The sequence below is a fragment of the Rousettus aegyptiacus genome, unplaced genomic scaffold (assembly GCF_014176215.1).
Source record: "Rousettus aegyptiacus isolate mRouAeg1 unplaced genomic scaffold, mRouAeg1.p scaffold_m13_p_1, whole genome shotgun sequence".
NCBI lineage: Eukaryota > Metazoa > Chordata > Mammalia > Chiroptera > Pteropodidae > Rousettus > Rousettus aegyptiacus.
In genome coordinates, this window is record NW_023416284.1 from 107,290,726 (window position 1) to 107,314,322 (window position 23,597).

Sequence of the window (23,597 nt, forward strand, 5' to 3'; positions counted from 1 at the left end):
ATCTGCTTCCACCTCAGGAAAGCCAAGAACGTATAATATGTGATACGGTTGAACCTTGGTATCAAAAACAACTGACAACTAAACTTTGCTAGTTCTGAATAAAAAAGTTTTCTAGATAGCCAAGGGATAAATCTCATAAGGCTGTGGTTTATAAATCTTTCTGAAATACTCTGTTTTCCCTAGTGTTTTTGAATGGAAATCAATAAATATATAATAACTTTTCTTAATGACTCTGAGACATAGTTATAAATATCTATAATGATTATATATAAGTGTAAATACAGAAGCAAATAACATGCATACTATGGTACAAGTCCTGGACCCTGGCATCTAACTTGAAAAGTACTCTGTATAGTCTCAAGCATTTTTACAAGTTTCAACTGACTTGGGGGTATTTTTTAGCTTTTCTGACACTATTCTTAAAAGTACCCATTGCTCTCTTAGTTCTTTTTTACATCTTTTCCCTTTCATCTCTTGTATGCATCCTTTGAAAACTGGGTTCATCAGAAATCTTCTATCCTGCCCTGAAAATATTTATGAATTTCATGCCCAGAAATACATTTCTGAGAGCGTTCTGACCTTCTTAAGCCATTCAGAGTCTTATGTTACCAAATTAAGGCCCTTTCTTCTTTCAGCCTTTGGACAGCTACTTATCTACAATTCTTTAACCCCCTAAGTATCATCTCTCCATATTCTAACATCACATAAGCACTGTCTTCAAATGACACTATCACTTTTGCTTACCTAAATCATCATCCCTGATTAGAACTGGTTACCTTTTTAAATTCTCTGAACAATGCAATTGTCTCAATGGGATAAGGCGAGGAGGGGCCAGACACAACTAATGAAAAAGGCAACCGGCAGGAGGCATGGGCGTGGTGGAGCTCACAGCAACACCATGCCTCTTTCGGGGATATTTTATAATCTAGGTCAAAGTGGCCTGAGGGAGGGTGGGTTGAGAAAACAGGAGGCATGGTGTAAGAAGACCTGCCATCTGCATGACTGAATTGCAGTGGTTGCACTATCTGTGTTAGTTATTGGATGAGTGATTAGGACAAATTGCTTAGTTTTCTCATATATAGAATGAAAACAGTAACACTTATACAGTCTTCATGGGGTAAAATCACATAAAAACATACTGAAGTATTTACAAAATGTAAAGTGCAAAAAAATGCCAATTATGGTTATGATCCTAGCTCTGCTGCTCTCTGTCATCTGTAAAACGAGTGAACTGGATTTTGTTAGACATTTTCAAATTCCCTTTCAACCACCAATACTGCCTTATAAACAAACTGTTATATAATCTTAACCCATAGACGATTTATTTGAAAACATTCTCCAAAGACAGGTAGATCTGTTTTTCACTTCTACATATATGGTAATGTACCATGTGAACTATATGCCAATTTTCAAAGCAACTATATTGTTTAAATCTTAACTACTTTAACTATATACAGCGAGCTTCAAACTATTTTCTCTCATACATACTACACCATTAATGGTATTCAGTACTATTTTTTCACCCATAATACCAAATATAATACTTCCTATGAGATTTCTAGGAATTATTCATAGTTAGATATGAACTTCATAAGAAATCCATAAAACAGAAGAAAATGGAAGAAAACCTGACTAGCTGTTGGCCGTTTCTTGGGGTCCCACTGAAGCATGTCTCTCAGGAGCTGAATTGCTTCGCTGCTAGCATTTGGAATCAAGGTCTTCAGGTTATTGGGTATGCACTGGGGCCAGCGGAAGTTCATAGCACTTGAAAGTTGGTAGCCTTCAGGCCAGTCAGTCTGAAAGAAAGAAAAGAGAGAAATTTTGCTCAGCCAACTCATTGCATGAGAGTTTATACTCTGGAATGTATACCAGTAACAGAAAGGCAATCATGTCATTATCACACCCATATTCAATATCGTGGCACCATGTGTCATAAAACACAAGAGCATGCCAATGGAGAGATACAAAGAAAAAGAACATGAAGTTTGAGGAAAAGTGGAAAGGATACCAGATTTGACATCAACTTGTTTCATAACCTTCAAACAAGATAGTTCCTCTGTTGAGATTTGGGGGTTGAACCAAATTAGAATTCTCACAATTGTGTTCCATGAGACAGAAGTTTGAGAAACTGCTAAGAAATTGTTTTGGAGGGTAAAAATAAAACATCTTGTCCTCAGTTAAATAAATTTGGGAAACACTAAATATGACTATAATCCCATCTTGAAGACTGAAAATATACAAGTGGAGAGGTCCAGCAGTAAAGAAAGCTGCTCCACATAATGTCAAGCCCTTTGCCTTTTCATCTATCATACCTACGGGACACTAAATGCTGGAGCGAATGACAGGAAAGAATGAACAAATAATCTTTATGGTCTCCTCTAGTTTCAACACTCCACTATTTTTCAAGACACATTCTGGTATAGTTGTTTTTTAGATTTTTAAGAAAAGTGGCACTACGTATAGCTTATATCATTTATTCATTAAGATAGGGAGTGTCTTCTATAGGCTTAGTATTGGGTGTCCAAAAATAATTTGATATAAATCTTGCCCATAAGGATGTAACTATCTAAAAGAGAAAATAAGACATTTATTTAAAAACAATAATACAGAATAAAAAGTAAGTAATAACGATCACAAGAGAGTACAGATAGTTATCCAGAGAAGGGAGAGATTCCAGCAGAAGACTGAAAATCCTGAGAAGTAGCATTAATGATTCAAATGATTTAATTTTTCTTGAGGGACTAGTCTTGTACCAGCAATGATGCTAGGACCTAGAAAAATAAACACAAATAAACACAAGACAAATCCTTGCCCTGAGTGAGCTGATGGTCCACGAAAGAGATATGTGCACAGATCATTATATTAATAACACAGAACACAGCTGAAGATGGTGACAAGACAGAGGAAAAAGATCACTGTGGGGCCTTGGAAGAAGAGCAGGATTTGGGTATACGAAAGACCTTCAGTCGGGCAGAGCATGTATATGCAGAGCGGTGTCGTGGGGGGATTTGAGGGCACATGGCTGGGGAGTGGGGAAGGGAGATACGATCTTTGGGACAGGGAATGACAGTTATGGGGGCGGGGTGATAGGGAGTCAGCAAATAATTTTAGGAGGAGAAGACAGTACCAGAGTTGTTCTTTATGAAGTTGACCTTGCTGAAGACTGAAAGATAAGCTGGAAGGAAATGACTTGAAGGCAGAAACACTGATACCTCCAGACAGGCAGTGTGAGCATTAGCCAGTCTGTGAGCATGGCCCAGTCTAGGGCAGTGGGATTCGCAGGACAAGAGCCATGTGAGGGATATTCAATAGGATCTCAAGGCCAACTGCTTAGGGAAGGGGGAAGGAGAGTAAGGGAAAGAGAGAAGGTAAAAGGGAAACTCAAACTCAGCCTCAAGGCTCGGGCTCTGGAATTATGATGGGATCACAGATAGAGATGGAGAGTGAATGAAAGAAGCTAGTTGGGGTTGTAAACGAAAAGCAGTTTGGTATGCCTTAAACCTATACAATGCTGTATGTCAAGTATATCTCAATAAAAATGAAAGAAAAAATATATAAATAAGCAACTATGTAAAATTAAAAAAATACATCAATTTAGAAGTATAAAAATAAAAGTGTACTAAAATATTCAACACAATATGTAAGGTGAGAAAGAAATTACTGCAGTAAAACCTTCCAATGTGTTTGTGTTATTTGGAAGAAGTTTTAGAAAAAAAAAAAAGGCAATTTGCATCAGATGTGTCAAGTCTGAGGTGATAGAGAGGGCATCAGGAGAAAAATCTCAGGGAATTGTAAATATGTGAGTAGAATTCTAAAGGAGGCAGGTGAGAGCTATGATTACGTTTACGAGACTTCTGAATAGATTATAAGCTTTGTAGCCACGAGAACAGAGAAACTGCAAGTGGAGTGAGATGTCATAGAGAGAAAAGCAGAGGGAGCCAGGACAAACACATCTTCTACTTTAAGAGTAGACAGAGGGTGCAAAATGGCCATGTTGAGAATGTGGGCAGTGGAGGATTGCCCTGGGATGGAGAGAAAGATCCCAGGATGAACAGGTGATCAGCAGTGCCAGTGTCACACCGGGTGGAGGCAAGGGAACGCAGCTGCTGGCTTTGGCTCACAGCCTTTGTTCCTTGTCATTACCTTCTTCGGTGTCCCCAGCACTTGGCAAATTTTGAAGATGGTGTCAATTTCACTGGCCCCAGGGAAGAGTGGCCTGAGGGTGTACACTTCCGCCATGATGCAGCCTACGGCCCAGATGTCAATGGGGGAGCTGTAGTGAGTGGACCTCAGGAGCACCTCTGGAGCCCTGTACCTGGAGAGACAAAGGGGAATTGCTGGTATTGCTTCCACTGGCCAGAAGTCAATCAAACACACAATCAATTCTCAGTGAGAGAGCGTAGGCATCTCTCTTTCTGTCTAATTTGGTGTGGTGCATGGATGTGTGAAGACATGGCAATTGCTGTGGCTGCTGTCATAAAGCAGCGCTTCTCTATCCCACGGTATTTTCTGTTGAGCATGCCTCTACAGGACTCCTCTCCACAGCAGCTTTGAGAAACAGAAAGAGTGAGAGTGACAGCGAGGGAGAGTGAGAGTGAGAGAGAAGAGAAATAGAGAACAAAAAATTTGTTGTTTTTAGGCTGCTTCTTGGTCATGGCCAACTGCTTAAATCAAATTTTTAGGTCTGAAAGTTTCAATAAAGCAATTACCCAGTTTTTCAGACAGGTCTTCTAAGAATCTTGTACATAACTCTTTTAGGAAACAGTCTTCAGGAAGGTCTATATACAAAATATTATTTATATTATGGGAAAGCATAGTAAACTTCCTTTTACAATTATTTACAACAGAAGCTTTTAATGCTAATGTACCTACGAATATGTGTCTCAAATTGCACTGTTTCTCTTAGTGAAAAGTTAACATTTGTGCCATTAATATTATCCTCAGTATAATGGTGTATTTTTAAAGAAGTGTAATTAAATAATTTTGAGGAAAATGGTATTCACCATCTGGTAGATACGTAGTCTGTGTATGGAGGTCTTGATCGGATTTCTCGGGCCAATCCAAAGTCTGCAATTTTCACAAGTTCTGGTCCCATGCAGAGAAGGTTCTCAGGCTTTAAGTCTCGATGGAAGAAGCCTGCAGAGACAGTGGAGAAGGAATCCTAATGCAAGCTTGCTTCTGCATTACTCTTTGCAGCTGTATTGTTCTTTACATAACAACTATAATCTAAAAAGTAGTCAGGTATGACACTGAAGGATCTATACATTCATCCCGCTGATAAGGTAGAGGTTTTATTTTTTTTAATTTTAATTTTAATTTTTCAATTAGAGTTGTAAGGTAGAGTCTTTTGGACTCTCAAACGGTTACATTAATTTCCCTTTGATGAATTCAAAATGTAAAATTCATAAAATTTTTCCAAAACAGAAAACATCTTTTAAAATACCAAAACTCAGTAGGTAGGGGCTGAGAGAACTTTGCAAAAGATTCTATAGCTCAAGGAAAAAAACATCATGCCTACTCTGCCCAAGCCAGCCACAAAAAATTAGAGACTACAATCATTTCAACAGTGTATACCATGACAAAAATACAATTACAATTTTTGTTCAAGAAATAGGGATTTTTGAATATGACCAATTAATATCTGAGAATCTGGTGTGCATTGCAATAGATGCTTAAATGTTAAATACTTACTACTTGGCCTAATGACGTAGAGGTATAGCTACAGCTCACATTGTGAAAGACAAAGATAACTCACCAAATGGGAAGCCTGTCTCAACTACAGCAGAGCTTTGGGGGTCCATGCAGGAGATATTTAACACGCAAACCTCCCAGGTGCGCTCAGATACCCACTGGTCAACAATACATGCCTCTGAAAACCAAGAACCTTCCACTTGTCGAGAGCATCACCAATACAGACATCATTCTACATGACTCTAAATCTCAGTGGAACACCCAAACTGGAAATACAACTCCGTTAATTCTGCTGATGGTATTATTTGTTGCGTGCTTTCATTATCGATGCTGTGAAAGTCAGATTCTAACTAGCACATTATGAAATTAATAGCCATCACCGAAGAGCTAAGCTACTTCTCAACACCTCTATAGTGATAATGCTCAAATCTATATTTCTAATGTGCCTTCTCCACCCTTCTCTAGACTTATATTTCTAATAGGATAGCAGCTAGATCGGCCTGTTCCAAACCATCTCTCCTTCTTGAACTTTTGATAAGATATCCAGACACTTTGTAGCGATAGTGAATCCACCTTTCTCTAGACAATCATGGAATTGTCACATTTTTCATCAAAATATCTCACGTCTGTCCCGTTTGCTTTTTCTCACTATCCCCTCCCCAAATCCTTGCTCTTGCCACCTATCCCCGCATTGCTACTTTCTAGCAGGCCTTTCTCGCTTCAGTTTGTTTGGATTCTCACACTTACTGATAATTTAAACACTATCTGCCCCTTGTCACTGTCCCATCCAAGAGTGCATATGCACACACGTGCACACACACACACACACACACACCCCTTCCATAGCTCCTTTTTAAATTATTTAACAAGACTAAACTACTTTTGATCTATCTAGAGACAAAATTATTTTCCAGCATTTACCATCGATGTGTAAAATGTGTTCCAATCAGGTAAAATTCCTTAGGTTCATGACATTTATTACCATTAACAATGCTGTACCCTTGTACTTTTTGTCTATACCAATCCCAATCTTTGCCATCCTTCAAGACCTATTTTGAGTTTCCCCACCTCTAGGAAGCCATTCTAATATGCTAGCATTCATTCATTCAACCAATAAATATTCATGGAGGGCTCACTCCATGCCAGGCACTGAGTTAAGCTCTGTGGACTCAGAAGCAGCCCAAATAGACAAGATGTTTGCCTTGGTGGATGTAATAGGCCCTCCCTTCTGAACCTGAGCAGAGCTCTATCATTTTCAGGTATGTTAACCATCTTTCACTAATTAGATGCTGCACTTTAAGGGTAGAGGCCAGTTATTATTTCTACTAATTGTCTAGCATAGTGACAGGAGCATGGTGGCCTCATAATATACTCTTATTGATTAAACAAAGGACTAGAATAGGTTTGCAGAGAACATGAAGAAGCTTAATGGTGACAGATATACCTGGGCCAAGTAGGCAGGGGCAATCGAGAGCAGACCAGGGCTGTTGGGAGGGTGGGAGGAAGGAAGGCTCACAAGACAGCAACTGAGAACTGAGAAGAGAACAATGACCGTAAAGCAGTGTGGGAGACACTGAGGGCTCAGCGTGGGAAGTCCTTCTCCAGCAGGACTAATTCTACCAGTCAGGGTCATTTTCCAAAAACCTCTATTTTAAAAGGAGAGGAAAGTGATTATAAAGTGGTCATATTTGAATACACATTAGATATTATGTGCCATGAAAAGCAGTGTTTTAATAAAAGGACACTCCTCTTTGTTCATCATTCTTAAGACACCAGGGTTTAGTACTAGGTCAAGTTCCAAATGGATAGTATTAATGACATAATGATGGGTCTGTATGTGAATGGCTGGTTTAGACAGACAAAGTGAATATAATTACAAGGCCTAGAACCCCGTACACATAGATGGGCTGAAGGCAGAGAAGTGTTTCCGTATATTCAAGAGGGCCACAGATAAGAAATACTTCCTTCTCACCAAGCTTCTTCTACTTTCTATAATCTAAGGCATTGAGAAGATCAAAAGAGTCAGACCTGGGTTAGATCAGACACAGGCACAATAGTTTTATATTTGTATAGCATATATACATGTGTATGTACATGTATGAGTGTTTGTATGTATATATGGGTATGGAAAAAGTCTCTCTATATATCCCATTGCTTCATTCTATATCCTGCCATTGTACCAATATATACCTAATGGCCTTCCTCATACAATTCCTTAAGTATCCTAACCAGATAAGAGTAAATTAAACCTAAATTATAGCAAGAACCAAACTTGAAATGGCCCACTCAGTAAGTTCAAACAGTAATTCAGTATTAGTCAAGAATGGCCTTTAAAATGAAAGAAAAAAATTTCTGATGTGGACAAATGTGGATAGCTTATTCTCAGCCTAATGAAATAAAGATGATCAATGCTCACCAGAATGTGTGAGGTCTGTTCTAAGACTTAGCGTAACGGAGTCATCGTGTTTGAATCTTGTTCTTCAGGGCACTACCAGCTCCCACAAGGCCTGACTGCATGCTCCCACCTTGGAATTGACTTAAGAATGTGTGAATACACAAGCAGTGATTAGGCAGTGATCTTGTTTGTCAGTACATCCAGGAAGAATCCCGTGGCCCCTGAAAACATGTGAACTGAGACCACTGTCTCTCTTCCTAAAAACTCAGAGCATTAAAAACACCTAAATGAGAAAAGAAATGGCAGACATTGTTTTCTTACTGAACAGACAGGAAAATTGAATCATGGTGATGGCAGGGGGATGAATTATTCACAGTCCTGCTAAAAAATGTGTCAGAGCTGTTGTACTATGGAGCTCTATTCTGTCCATCTTGACACCTACAGCTAAATTCTGATTTGTGGTTCTGTTCTTTTCAAGTGTTGAATACTATTTCTCCTCTTAGACTCTTTTTCTCTTCTAGTTGAGCTAAATTGTTATTGCTAAACTTATGCGACATGAGTCATTTGTCCTCCAACCCCCAAGCGCCATTGCAATTTCCTCTGTTACCATCTATAACACCCACCTCAACCAACTTGCATTTTCTCCCTGTTTTGTTCATCCCGTCACATCGACTGGTACTCAGGTACAAGTATCATTCTTGCACCAGACCTTGCTTCAACCCTGAGTCATGCTCCCGTAAACACTGACTCCCTCCTCCTATCAGTCAAGCTTCATTCTTTCCCTCTCTACGAACTGTTCTTTAATCCTACTTCCACAGAGAGCATGTGCACTAATGAGAATGAAGATTCTGGTTCCCCATATGTCCCTCTAAGCAGCTTTCCTTTCTATGGATCATACTTCAGGCCCAAAATAAACTATCAGTGGGAAAATGGCTAGGAAAAAATTAATTGCAAACACTCTTTAAAATGACTGGTTAAAATTCTATTTATCAGTTGATATATGTTGTCTGTTATACTGTATTCGAGTATAAGCCTTTATAACTAGGAAGCATTTATGATTATATCTGTAGGATATCTAGCCCTCTGTTCTTTTCGTTATTGAATAACAGCAATAGCTACTATTAGCCTTATACCCAGGAGTTTTATTCCTTGGTGACAAAAAGCATAAGGCCCTCACGTCATGTACGTTTACTGTTCATCTCTATTTTAACAACAGAATTACTATGTCCATATGAGAGTACAGACCAGTTAGGCTGCCTGATTTCAAATCTCAATTTTGTTTACTGGCTGGCAAATTACTTAACCTCTCTGTGCTTCACTTTCTTCATCTGTAAAATGGGGACTGTAAACTGTAACAGCATCTATCTTGTGGGGTTGTTTGGCACGATTCAATTTGTTAATATTTGTAAAGCTTTTAGGACAGTGATTGGCACACTGGTACCTCACATGAGCTTCTCATTGTCTCTTCCCAAGAACCTGGTAGAGTGGGCAGGCAGATACAGCTCCATTTTTGTAGATAAGAATTAAGGCTCATAAGGCTAGAGATGTGCCCCACCATCTCTGAGGGGTAGCGCTAAACTCTGATCTGATTCCTGGGTGGGTCCATGTTCTTCTGATGTGTACACTGGGGCTTATAACAAGAGTTTACTTCCTCCTCTGTGCTTCTGATTCATAATGCAAACCCTTTTTAGTAGGTCATTCAGAGATCACGCAATAGCAAAGTGTTGTTATGATAAGAACCTTCCTGTTCAAAACTGTTTGACTTTTGGAATTCAGGAACAACACTTCAATTTAATTTCAGGGTACTCAATGCCATTCGAATGACAGAGGGATTGTCTCTTTCATCCTGGCAGAAAATATGTTGTGCTTACTATTCATTAAGAACCCTGGGGCAAGGAAAACATCAAGCCACAAAGGCCTTCTCCACTCTGCTACGTTCTATAAATGGAGAACTTGATATAAATATGTGGGAAGAACAAGAGAATACTCAAACACTATGGATTTACGTAGCACACCTTCTGGCTATGGAGGTTTTAAGCTCACAGATATTACTGACTTTAAAACGTTTTTATCAAGAAGGTCACGGGGACAGCAACACACAGAAAGGCCAAGGGATGACACAAAGTCAAGCACAGGAAGACAGTGGTGAAACACATAAGCGGAGAACCACTTCCTGGGGCAAAACACTGTTCTCTAAGTCACCTAATGCATTTCTGAACACTGGCATGGATAAGTGTGACCCTGGTATTTGTAAGGGCAGATTGAGGATGAAACATGGCTTGCATTAATTATTTAATTCCTGCAAAGTACATATGCTTTGGCATTGCTCAATCAGTCCCAAGCAAAATCGTGTTTTCATTCCCTGTGGGGGAAAAGTACTCAGTGACATGAACTATGGCCATAGCAACTACCTGCAGCGCTGTTCTCCCTCTCAAAGGAATCCACTCCCCAGGGACAGGCTATGCCTTCACAGTGAGAATGAGCTACTGAGGAAGAGCCTGAACCTCTCAAGACAAATCTGTGAAGTGCTTTAGGTTATTTTTTCCCCCTACTACTGGAGGAAAGGAATAGTATGGAGTTACACGTGCACTTAACCAAAGTCAAGTCAATACCATATAAAAACCATGAAGAAGTTTCCAAAAATCATTTATCAGTAAAAATGAGATAAGACTTACAAAATTAATATCCATCCCACTTACAATTATTATTGCTATTTTCTTCACCTCTTACTCTCTTGTTTGCTTTGAGAACAGACAGGTTTTTCTACTGAAGCATGGCAAATGGGCACAGATATCTGAGCTAATTTCCTCTCTACCACTTTACTGCTGTGGGGCCTTTGACAGGTTTTTAAAACTCTTTGAACCTGTTTCCTCTTCTGTGGAAGGAAGACCCCATCCATCCTTTCTATCTAAGAAATTGGCAAAGAAATAAATAAGGTGACAGAGGAAATGTTCTTAAGTTAAAACTAGTACTGGGCACTTAACAGCTGGGGAAAGTGTCCACAAGAATCTCTGGTAATAGCAATGGTCCTGGGGTTATAAAAATAAAGGTGGTCTGACTTTCTCCATAAACTGAGCTTCCCTTGCATTGTTTCCATACACAATTTGTTTGTCTAAGGCATGCGAGGGAAATGGACAGTGCGAAAGAATGGCAAATAAATAAATAAATAAATACAAATTTTACAAAAAGTACATAAAAATTAAAAAATATCAAAAGAGCTATTTTGACACAATATTATATGGATTATTATTGGATACAAATATGTACTGTGAGTGCACATACATGTGCATTTGTGTGTGTGTGTATGGGGAGACAGTATATGTAGGTACATGTGGATCTGGGTATGTGTACATGTAGATTTGTATACACAAATATGAGGGTATGTGTGTGTATTCATTTGGTGGGATAAGGATCTGGATAAAATGTTATGTGTTCTTTCTGGCAACAAATATCTGAGTCTCATAAAAAGCAGCAAAAGAGGAAAAGAAGAGAAAGCCAAAGAACATTAACTTTCTTTTAGGTCCTCCAGTCAATTTTTAGCACTGAGCAAATAACCCAAGTAACTGAGACACTATGACTGGTTCCTATTTGAAAACATTCTGGTTGACCATTTCCTTTTCAGAATCTCTTTGATTTCTCATCATTTTTTTTTCCCTTTGGGCTCTTAAATCTAGCAAGTAACACTTTTCTTATTTGTCTCTAATGACTTACCAGAAGTTTTTCATGCTTTGCAAATTCATACCATCTTGTGTGAGTTCTGGTGACTAAAGACTAACGTACTAGTTCTATCATTGTCAGCAGAATCAGACACACCTTTTACTAAAAAATTTTGACTAGAATCGGTTCCCAATTTGACTCAGTCTTGCATATTACTCTCTACGATTATTCAGCATGTGCCTGAGGCTGACAAGAATTTGTACAGATAGCCCTGTCTCTTGTTTGTGTTTCATTTAGTTTGCAACTGTGAAGAGATACTTAGAGGTTAACGAGCAGGCTGGGAATGATCCTGGATGCACCATGCCACAGGCTGTGGCACAATGTCTTTTTTTTCACTGCCAATGTGTGCCAGATATGAACTGTGTTATCAAAGCGCTTCCATCCAGCTTCCTTACTGAGTAATGAAACTCATTTGTTGGTGCAATATTTGCAATGGCAATGACATCCTTAGACTGGGAGAATGGATTTCTGCCTGTGCAAGATCAGCGCTTTGCCCATCTGTCTATATATTAAAGTGGCCTCAAATGACATCCCGAGGGGCCTCCTGGCTCCACTGGTGAACACGTCCATCCCAGAGCTCTGGGTTCATGAGAAGGTATCAATCCAACCCCAGCTGGGTCTGTGTTTGGTCAGTAACAGAGACTAGTAATAGTAATGTCCCAGGTATCTGCTGGACAATATAACCTCAAACTCATTGCTACTCAATATCTTTCAAAAGCTCAGCTAAAAAGAACAAATGTGATAGAGGATTTCATGAAGGGTATGTGGCCTTCCATTTCTCTAGATACTCTGAACCTTTCCTTGAATCATACTGGGCCTCAGTATAAGTGATCAGGTGATATAAGTGGCCTATCTGAGGGATATGACCTGAAGCTGCTCTATGTAATCTGTCACTGTGTTTACCATAAAGTCACATTGTTACATACTATCCCCTCTTAAAGGATCCAAAAGAGAAACCTCTCTGGTCTTGGTACCAAGAATAGTTCTGCTTCTCTTGGGCAACTGATCTGCTTTACCTTGGGGAAATGCTGTAGTTTGTAACTCGTCATGTTTCATATTTTGCATAGTCAGAAAGCAAGCTCAGAATCAAATCTGTAGCCTGCTTCTTCTACTTAAAACATGCTGATATGACTTTGCGGATTAACCTTACCCCTGGCTATAGCCATACCTTGTTTGCCTTTTTCTTTCTTTGCTAATTTTTAATTAGTTTTATTTCTCTGTGTTGCATAAATCTTGTTAGACTATTTTTGAAATCTTTTAGCAAAATGAAATATAAATACATTAGGAAAATGAGAAGCCACAGCAAATCGGCATTAGTAGGTTAAACATGTAAAGCTCTCTGAATTCCAATCTTAGGTTTCTTATCAATACACCAGTTAATAGTCAAGAATAACTTTTAGATCTATAACTAACAAGCTTAATGATAAATCCTAAAGAATAAGAACATGCAGACATGATAAATAATGAGGGAAATTCAGAAATCAAGTTATGGAAGTTAATGTATTCTAAAATCCATTGTCAGCCTCTCAACTCTTCAACCTTTTCCGGGAGTCGATTACAAAAGGCCATGATGTTTCCTACATTTTCTACCTGATGACAACATCTCACTGCTATTCAAAAGCATGATTCTCCAAATCACCTACCGTGTTTGTGAATAAATGCAAGTCCTTGCAATATCTGGTACATGATATTCCTTATAGCAGACTCAGGAAACAACTTATTTCTGTATGGGGCAGAGGAAAAAAGTTGTAAATCCAGATTTACATATGAAAACAAATACCATTTTCATATTCTTTTGGTTATGTAGTAAGAATTTATGAAAATATTTGCTCACGTGTTAATTTGACTAGACTTTTTGATAAAAACAACCATTTATACATGCATGAGAATGACCTTATAAATACCAAGTATATTCAGTTATGTTACAAAGAAGCAATGATTAAACATTTTATAGTAATCTCTCCAAATTCTCTCTAATATATCATATAAAAATCTTCTCTCTCCATAGTATAATCTAAAACTTCAAAAAATTTTAATGGCAAAAATCTAAGGCCTTATGACATTTAGCAGATAGTGACATTTTCTCCCTGGCTGGGCAAACCACACAGCTTCACTGCTGTTATTGACAATAAAGATGATATTTGTTTACTGAAATTACTCAGAAGGGTACTATGAATGGCATTCATCTGCCACAAGAAAATGTGCCCCCAAAAATGTAACTTCTAAGAGGTAGTCTATGATTAAAATAATCTTCATAAAGAAGACATAGAAAAAAAAAAATCGTGCCCAATAAGTTCTACACAGTTCACTTTTAAAGTGAAATTACCATAGCAGGTAATTTTTTATTAGTCTCCTCTGCCCAGCACAGAATCCTATGGGCACTGTAGTAAGAAAAGAACTGAAAGAAACCTAGACGTTTTCAAATGGAGGTCTCAAAATGAATGAAGCTTTTACACCCTTGACCTGTAGCTGCTCTGCCCATACATCCTTGCAGGAATGGAGAACTGCAGGGTATTTGTTAAATCTCTGAGCTTCTTTGGGTGAATAATTCATTAAAAAATGAAAACAGCTTCATTGAAAGTAGCTTCTAGGAAGCTATCAAAAAGCCTCCGAAGTAGGAATGTGGGTTGGGCCCCTTATCTAAAGGGTTGCTTTAAACAGTGAAGCCTAAGTAACATGATGGGAGAAAAAAAAAGCAGAAAGAAAACGTGCCCACTTTGCTATATTTATTTCTAAGATCATGAAAACTAAACTGTACCTTTCTTTAATGAGCTGGTAAAGATTTTCCTTCATGTACTCGAAGATAAAATAAAGATGATCATTTTCCCTGATAACCTCTTTTAATTTTACTACATTGGCGTGGTTTAGCTTCTTTAAAGACTGAAAGGAGAGGAAATAAACACAAAAAATTAGAAAAAAAAAATTACTGTTGAAAAAGAAAAGTAATCTTATGTATACTTAGGAAGAAACACCTAATTCTGAAACCACAGAAATACCACAATTGATATTTCATTGACAATGTAATAAAGTGTATCTATGAAATAGATAGTAACTTTACATGGAAAAACTATCTCGATTAACTGACTAGAAAATAAGTATTTGACCATAACTGGTATTTCTGGCTGCTGCAAGCACCAAGATGTGGGCCTAGGCTATTTTAGGTGCAATCCCTCCAAATGATAGAATCCAGGCTGTGAAAGTTGCCAGAGAGGAATCGACTGGAAGCTGAAACTTTGATTGTTTTAGCTTTGGAGAAGGTAGGTGCTTTGGAGTGAGGTCACCAACTGACAGTCTGCATGGAGACACTTGGAAAAGGAAATTGTTTAAATAGACAGAAGCTGATAACCAGACTCTCTCAATTTTCATCTGACTTATGAGCATCCATGAGACAGACACATAGCACTCCTTACAATGTGAGTTATAAAAGAGAAGAAGGAAGAGAAATCTCGTTGGAAAAAGGCTCCGAAGTGATGTGGGAAAAACATCTCTGCTCCAAGAATACCAAAGGCAAAACAGGCACAAGGAACAAGAAGGTGGCCCGGACACGTCACATGACCTTCTCATTATTCATCCTTGTGCATTTGCAGTTTTCCTCTTCTTGTAAGATACACACAAGTACAGCCATGTGTTGACTATTTTCTCCTTGTCTCATTAATTCTGTCGATGGTGAACAAGTACACTTTTGTATTAGTGGGCAGCAATCCCATTCCTCTACAACAACCAGAGACACTCAATTGCTGGTTTGCTCACTATAAAATTAGGATTTGATAGACCTGCTCCTTCAAGGAAGCCTCAAAGGGTCACTCTGGCCTCTTCTTCACAGAGAAGTGAGTCCAGTAAATTGTAAAGCTCTCTTTATCTTTAAATTTCCTTAAAAGAATATCCCTTTTTAAAGCAAACAAACACAATGTCTGAAGATGAAAATGTTGACATGAATATCCAAATCTGAAAGGACACCCAGTAATAAGGTGCCCTAGGGATCAGAGCCAGAGAATGTGTAATATGATCAAGTTGCTTCAAGTGAGTGGGAAGACAGAAGAATATGGCCAGAATAAAATGAGACTCTTCTGAAGCCTCTTTCCCAAAAGACAACCTCTTGCCAAGAGGCCTCTCTGACAGGAAATACTCAGCTGTTTTGGCCAAAGGGCCAGATCCTTTTGAATGACCCAACTGGGCTGATAACTTCTTTTAGTTGGGTTGGCTTCCTGGTTCTCCATGAGTAACAAAAATAAACATTGCTTAACTTGTAAGTAGTATTCACTGGATTCTCATGGACTGTAGCCATCTTTTCTGCTTGTTTGCTTGAAATACACCATAAGCAATGGCTGAGATGTCCAATGGACAAGCAGCATATTTGTTCAGAGGAAAACGAGGTAAATTTTAAAGCCCTTCAAGAAGAGAATTCTAGGCAAAGAGTAGGGTACCTTCCACTCTTAGCCAGAAGTATGTTTTGAGCATGAATTACCACCCCATCTGAGTGGCTCTCAGCTCTTTTTCCTGAGCGAGGCTCATGAGCAAGTTATAGTCTATATTAGTTTAAAATAAAAAGAGTTAATTTTTGTGTAGAGGACTTCATGTGACTCATTTACAGAGATACATTTCCAAAAAGAAGGCATCTTATTTTGGCTTAGGAAAGGTTTACAAAGGAGAAGAAGAGGCAGGACAGCTGCATCAAAGCAGAGAAGCAGAAATAGCAAATTAAACTGGGGTCGGCAGTCTGATGGGGACTGTTTATCCCCATAGGTGAAAGTTCTTACTATTAACAAAACTATAGTAAATACTCACTTAACGTCACCGATAGGTTCTTAGGACTTGTGCAAACCAGCATCTGATGAAACTAATTTTATCACAGGCTAACTGATATAAACAAGAGTTAATTTCCTACAGAATCTCATCAATGTTATAACGAAAAGTTGTTGAACAAAAGAACCTTATCTGAGGACCTGCTGTACAATGTACTGGGCTCCAAGGATATACTGGGCATAAGAGACAGTGCCTGCCCTTAAAAGCCAAACAACCTAATTGAAAAAAGAGGACATGAGTACAAAATACATGTAGCAGAATAAGGAATATCATATTAAGGATCAAAGGAATGATAGAGACAAACATCGGAGGCGTAATTATTAAACCCTGAGTGGTTAGTTATCCTTCGAAATGTGACTTGAAGGAGGAGTAACATCTAGACAAACTCAGTGGGTGGGAAAGGATGTGTCAAGAGGTAAAGGTGTGAGAGTGGAGTGGTACATCCTATGTCTATGAATGAGAATTGCTCCCATTTGGTTCTGAAGGAAGCTCATCTGAAAAACTTTTAGAGAAGTGGGAAGGGAAAATGCTGTTTGGATACGAGGTGGATACCCACTGAAGCCTCTGACAAACCTGGCTTTGAAACCAAGCTTTAAGGCTTAGAGTTGTGTTTACCTCGAGCAAGTTACTGAGTATGGGCCTCAGCGTTCTCATCAGCAAAGTCAAGATACTAACACTCTCTTCATTGGGTAGTTGTGGAAATGAAAGAAGATAGTGCATGTAAATCACCTAAGGTGCTGTCTGGTCCATAATATCCTTTTGATAAATTGAAGAAAGTGTATGAGCAGCTGAATATCATGGAGATCACTCTGGTAGCATCACACAGGATGGATGAAAAGTGTGAAAAGTGAGATTACACAGGCCACCTGCGAGGAGCTGGGCTTCTAGATAAATGATAATTAACAGAACGGGGAGAAAATATGAGCACTGGGGGATGCAGACATTCTAGAAAATACAGGCGCTGATATTCATTAAGCAGTTGAATAGAGGGCCTTGAAGCAGGGTCAGCAAAACCTTCTGTAAAAAAACAGAGAGTGAACATTTAGGCTTTCTAGGTCATATAGTGTCTGCTGCAACTGCTCCACCTTCCTATTGTAGCATGAAATTGACCACAGATAACATACAAACCAAAGGACATGGCTGTGTTCCACAAAATTTGTCAACCCCTGCTCTAATGCATAAAAGATTTGATGAGACTGCTGAAACTAGGGGAATGAATGAAATTACCCAGGAGTAGAGCCAGAGCAAAAAAAAAATAATAATAATAAAGAACAGAATGCGAGAAATCACTGATATTTAAGGGGTAAACCACAGAAGAACTGGTGAAAGGCAAGAAAGTGGCAGGACACCTGAGTGAGAGCAGAGTCACACAGCCCTGGGAGAGGAGAGGAAGAAGCAGTCAACAGCACCCAACACTGCAGGCAAGAAAGTGCTTGAGAAAATGATCCTGGACTTGGCAACTGGTGACTTTTAGGGAGCAGCTTCAGTGGCACTGCAGAGGGAGATGCTGACTCAATTAAGTGTGAAGTCAGTGGTAGGTGGGAAATGGTGGAGAAAGAAGATGCTTGGAAGGTAAGGTAAGGAAAGGTAAGGAAAGTGGTGGAAGCTCAAGAGGCTAGAGGGCTGAGGCTGATGAGAGAGAATGGTGGGAACATTTATAGACTGAAGAGAAGGAACCATTGTGCAAAGGTTCCCAAAGACCAAAAGGTGGGAGCAACCCAAATGTCCATCAATGGATGAAAGAATGAACAAAATGTGGTATATCCATACAATGGAATATGATTCAGCCTTAAAAAGAAATTCTAACACATGCTATAACATAGATGAACCCTGAAGATATTATGCTAAGTGAGATAAGGCAGTCACAAAAAGACAAATAACAGGTATACTTTGAAGATAGTGCAGGTTCAGTTCCACATCACTGCAATAAAGTGAGTTAGAGATTTTTGCCTTCAGTTTGTAAAAAATGCAGCATCTGTGGAGTGCAATAAAATGAGGTATGACTGTACTGTATGATTTCACTTATATAGGTACCAAGAGTAGTCAAATTCATAGAGGCAGAAAATAGAATGGTGGGTGGTGGGGGTAGGCGTTACGGGGAGATATTGCTTCATGGGTACGATTTCCAGTTTTGCAGGATGAAAGAGTTCTAGCGATGGATGGTGATGATGGCTGTACAACAATATGAATGTATTTAATAACACTGAACTGTATACATCTAAAAATTGTTACCATGGCAAGTTTTATGTTATTTGTATTTCATCACAATTTTAAAGAAAAAGGACATTAGTAGGAAACTACTGACCTCTTACTAAATCTGTGGTTTACTTAATAATAATACACAAAAGTTTAAAAAAATATATATTCACCAATGATAGCATAGCAATTATCTACTTTGAGCTATTAATTACATAATGTTATCTTTTGTCCCCTTTTTTGGCATTGGTGAAACAAGTCCAACAAAATGACTACATCGACCATAAACCTAAACATGTGAAAAGCTATTTTAATCAACCATACATAAATTATTGCCTATTGTTATTAATAAATACCTTAACCTCCCGAAGGTTCATGCATTCCTCCCAGGAATAAAACTTTCTTTTCATTCTAAAAGAGAAGAGAGAAACAAATAGTATGCTTATTCCCAGTAACAGGCTAAACTTTATTTTTTAAAAATGTTTTCATTCTGAACCTAATGAATAGTGTTTAAACTTGGTTTTGATTTCTACCAAATATAATACCACCCAAAAGAGCACTTATTTTAAAATCTGGCAGTGCAATCAATCCTATATCACTCAATTTCCCAGCAGAAGTGGTACAGTAGAATGCAGAGGCCTGGACTGCTGTCTTGCTGTAACGCTAATTAGCTAACCTTGCCCTAGAGGGAAATACCTCATTTTCATTTTATCTAGACCACAGCTGTCCAAGAGAATTTTCTGTTTTGGTGGAAATGTTCTGTGCTGTCCAGCCACTGAGCACTTGGAATGTGCTAGTGCAACATAGGAACTGAATTTTTATTTAAATTTACATATAATGCCACATATGGTCGGTCACCTGCTTCCGTGTTAGACGACACAGTTCTAGACCTCGGCAAACTATGGCCCATGGGTCAATTCTACTTCATCATCTGTTTCTGGACAGCCCATAAGCTGAGATGGCACTTATATCTTTAAATAGCTTGGAACAACAAATCAAAAGATGATTTTGCAACATGTGAAAATTATCTGAAATTCAAATTTCAGTTTCCAAAAATGAAATTTTATTGGAATACAATCACACTCATTCATTTATATATGGTCTATGTCTGCTTTCACATTACAGCAGCAGAGCTGAGTTGTGATGGGGACCATATGGCCTGCCAAGCCTAAAATATTTAGTCTGGCTCTTTACAGAAAAAGTATGCCAATCCCTAGTATAGAGCCTGAGGGGAGAAAGAAAACCATATTAGCTAAACCGGAAATCCAAGTTTCAAGGTTATATCTTTCATCACACTTCAATCACATTTTCTCATTTGCATCTTACAGCTACCCCGTGAAATAGGTGGGACAGGTAAGGAGACTAAGAAACAGAAGTGATGCAGTTCTCCCAAGGTCTCACTGCTGGCTAATAACAGACCAACTTTCATCTCTCCACCTCACTATGACACTCTGTTCCCAAAGTCACATGCTTCCTGGTTGAGTGACTAATTCCTCGATTCATGTTCAAAATATTACTTAGCCCCACCTATGTGGCAAGGGCTTTGTCAGGCACTGGAGACACAATGATGAGAAACGTCCCTCAAGGAACTGACATCGCAGCAGGAAGGTAGGTAATTAACCATTTTCTGTACTGAGTGCTATGAAGGAAAGCTACAGGGCCCTGCATGAGTGGACCTCGAGGCTACCTAATCCAGTCTGGGGTAATAGGGAACATTCTGTGAGTGAAGTAATATTTCAAATAACCTGAAGGATGAGTAGAATTTAGTCTGACAGGAGGTGTGGGAAAGGGAATGTTATGTGAATGCTTGGGGCAGAAAGGTAGTTGGTGAGTTAAAGAAGCTGATAGGCCAGAGCAGTGAGAACAAAGTAGGCAACGGGGTAGTGACAGGAGATACGGCTGAAGAAAACAGGCAGGGGCCGAATGAGGCTGCAATTTGTAGGTCACATTAAAAATTGGGGGCTTGATCCCAAAACTGATAGGAAGACTTTGAAAATTGTCTTAGTTTGGGTTCCCTTGAAAGCAGAGCCTGAGGCAAGGACTTAAGCGAATGCAGTTTATTTGGGAGATGATTCTAGGAAGCTAGGGCAAGGAGCAGAGAAACTGGGGACAGAGAGGTGGGAAATCCATCAAAGGGTACACTGCTGAGCTGATATGGAGGTGAGCAACTTGGGCTCAGTACTGCTGGGGATCTTCTAAGGAACTGTGTAGAAGGCACCTTGGTTGAAAGTCTCCTGTAAGTACTTGCAGTGGAATACTGGTGGTGGGCACAGGACTGGACAGCATAGTTCACTGAAGTCAGGTGGGACAAGACCTGATGGGACAGCAGGGACACAAAAAATATTTGGCACAAATGGTTTTAGACAATTAGATTCATGTGTTTAAAATAATCCCTTCAGACTGGAATGGACAGGGGTTAAGCATGGAAGCCAGGAACTCTGTGGAGTAAATTATGCTAGTAGCAGAGGTAGTAAATGATAATGGGTTGAATGGGAGGTTAGCAGTGGAAATATAGAGAAGTAGGTGAATCGGATAAATATTTAGTAGTTAGAACCGACAGGACTAGATGACCTATGGTGGGCAAACGAAGAGAAATCAGGAGGACTCCCAGGTTTTGAGGGGATGATAGTGTCACTTATCAAGGTAGGGAATACTAAAGGAGAAAGAGGTTGAGAGCAAGGGGAGGAAAATATGGTGGCTATGAATTCAGTTTTGAATACGATGAGTTTGAAGTATCTGTAGGATATCCAAATGGAGATGTTGAGATGAGAACGAGATATAGATGAGTATGGAACGCAGACTCTAAAATAGCCTTTAAGACCCCTCCCGCCCCATATCTTGGTATTTTTAGCTTAGTGTAACCCCCTCTCCTTCAATGACTTGCTTCTAACCAATAGAATACAGCAATTTGAGAGGATGTTACTTCTGTGATTTAGATTACAAAAACAAAAAGCTGCGACTTTCATCTTTCACTGCCCCGTTGGCTCCCATGTCTTGATGAAGCAAGCTGCCATGTTGTGAGTTGCTCTTCTGAGAGGCCCAATGAGAAGGGATTGAGGGGAGCCTCTAGCCAACAGCTTCCAGGGAACTGAGGCCCTCAGCCTGACAAACTAGGAGGTATTGAATGCTGCCCACAGTCATGTGAGTAAGCTTGGAAGTGGATCTTTCCCCAGTCTAGCCTTCAGATAAGACCCAGCACAGGCCGACACCTTGACTGCAGCCTCATGAGAGACTGTAGGGCACTCAGCTAAGCCATGCCCAGACTCCTGACTCACAGAAACTACAAGGTAGTTGTTTTAAACCACTGATTCTCAGGGTAAATTGTTACACAGCAACAGATGACTAATACAATGGGTCTGGACTCAGACTGCAAAGGGCAAGTGGGGTCAACGGAATAAGACAGGAGTCACCAGACCACCACTTGTGATCCAAATTAAGTCACTTAATTTCTTAACATTTCCATTTCCTTTTCTATAAAATAATACTAATAAATATTACTTATTACTCATTATTATCTCACAATATGCAAAAACACTTTGAAAAAGTACTAATGCTATAAGCAAAGTAGAAAAAGCAGGGATGTGGTTAAGACCTCTAACATGAGCAGCCCAGAGTCAATAATCATCTAATTCGCAGAAATCAATGTCTAAGATTCTTTTCCAGGCCTCCCATGCAGTCCCCTTTTGAAATTTGTCGAACCCAAGGAATGGAGAGGGTAGAGTTAAAATGATGTTGATAATGTATAGTTGAGGATGAATTCATGAGAATAAAGAATAAAACTTACTTTTTAATAGCAATCAGTTCCCCGGATTCAATGCTTCTTCCCAGCAGGACGGAACCGTAGGTTCCATCCCCAAGCTGCTTGATCGTTGTGTATCTATTCATGGTGTGCCTGCTCAGGCCGGACACTCATCTCAGGGCCGAGGTGGTTCAGTCCTGCAGTGGCAGCAGGCCTCTCCAGAGTGTAACCAGATTTTTCTATGGCAGCACCAGCACAAGGTATTCAATACAACGTGACTGTCTCCCAAATACATATTTTCAAAGATCAGTCTTCTACCTGTAGAGAAAAATTAGAGACAAGGATAAACGCTAATGTATACCTTGAGTTTGTGTATTTTTATAGTCTAAATCAGGGGTTGGCAGACTATACTCTCAGACCGCCACCTGTTCTTACTGGCTTTATTGGAACCCAGTCATGCCCACTCATTTGCATATTGTCTATGGCTGTTTCCACACTACAATAGCAGAGTTGAGTAGTTGTGACAAGGACTGAAGGGCTCATAAAACTGAAAGTATTTATTTCTGACATTTTACAAAAAATGTTTGTTGACTCCTGATCTAAATAATGCTCTTTTACAATTTTTTTTTTTATACAACCAAAGATACCATTCTTGGAAAGTCGATTTGTCACTGACTCAGAAATGAATGAGCTTCAATTCAATGCGTTTTTGCTGACTAATCATTGTGGGCAAACCCTGCATGATAACTATGGACAATGAAAATTGACGAGCTACAAGAATCCATGCCAAATATACCGTATTCTGTATAATTCAGCTACAATTAACGGTGTAAACTTACCAAAGTTCTTCTGATAGAGAACTTACATGTGCTCCATGATCTATTTGAGGCTAGGCATCAACAGTATTATTTTTACTATGAGATATTCAGAAGTTAAACAAAGAACTAGTAATTTTTTAAGACCTGTGTGCCCTTTTAAAGTCATTCAGTTGTGTTTTTCTTAAAATAATGTCACTGAGTTTTCATTTATAAAATAAAATCGTTCAGTCTGCCTATA

General features: G+C 39.1%; 1 protein-coding gene across 1 annotated transcript in view; it reads right to left on the bottom strand.

The window, feature by feature from the left end:
• CILK1 (ciliogenesis associated kinase 1) overlaps positions 1-23,597 on the bottom strand; it is a 49,929-nt gene that overhangs the window by 9,274 nt on the left and 17,058 nt on the right. The window contains exons 2-8 of the mRNA XM_016153867.2: positions 22,587-22,859; positions 19,159-19,213; positions 14,562-14,683; positions 13,447-13,526; positions 5,004-5,136; positions 4,144-4,315; positions 1,629-1,796 (exon numbers count right to left, since the gene is read on the bottom strand). Of these exons, the coding sequence (XP_016009353.2) occupies positions 1,629-1,796; positions 4,144-4,315; positions 5,004-5,136; positions 13,447-13,526; positions 14,562-14,683; positions 19,159-19,213; positions 22,587-22,687 (831 nt within the window). The 5' untranslated portion in view covers positions 22,688-22,859. The remainder of the gene's footprint in view (positions 1-1,628; positions 1,797-4,143; positions 4,316-5,003; positions 5,137-13,446; positions 13,527-14,561; positions 14,684-19,158; positions 19,214-22,586; positions 22,860-23,597) is intronic.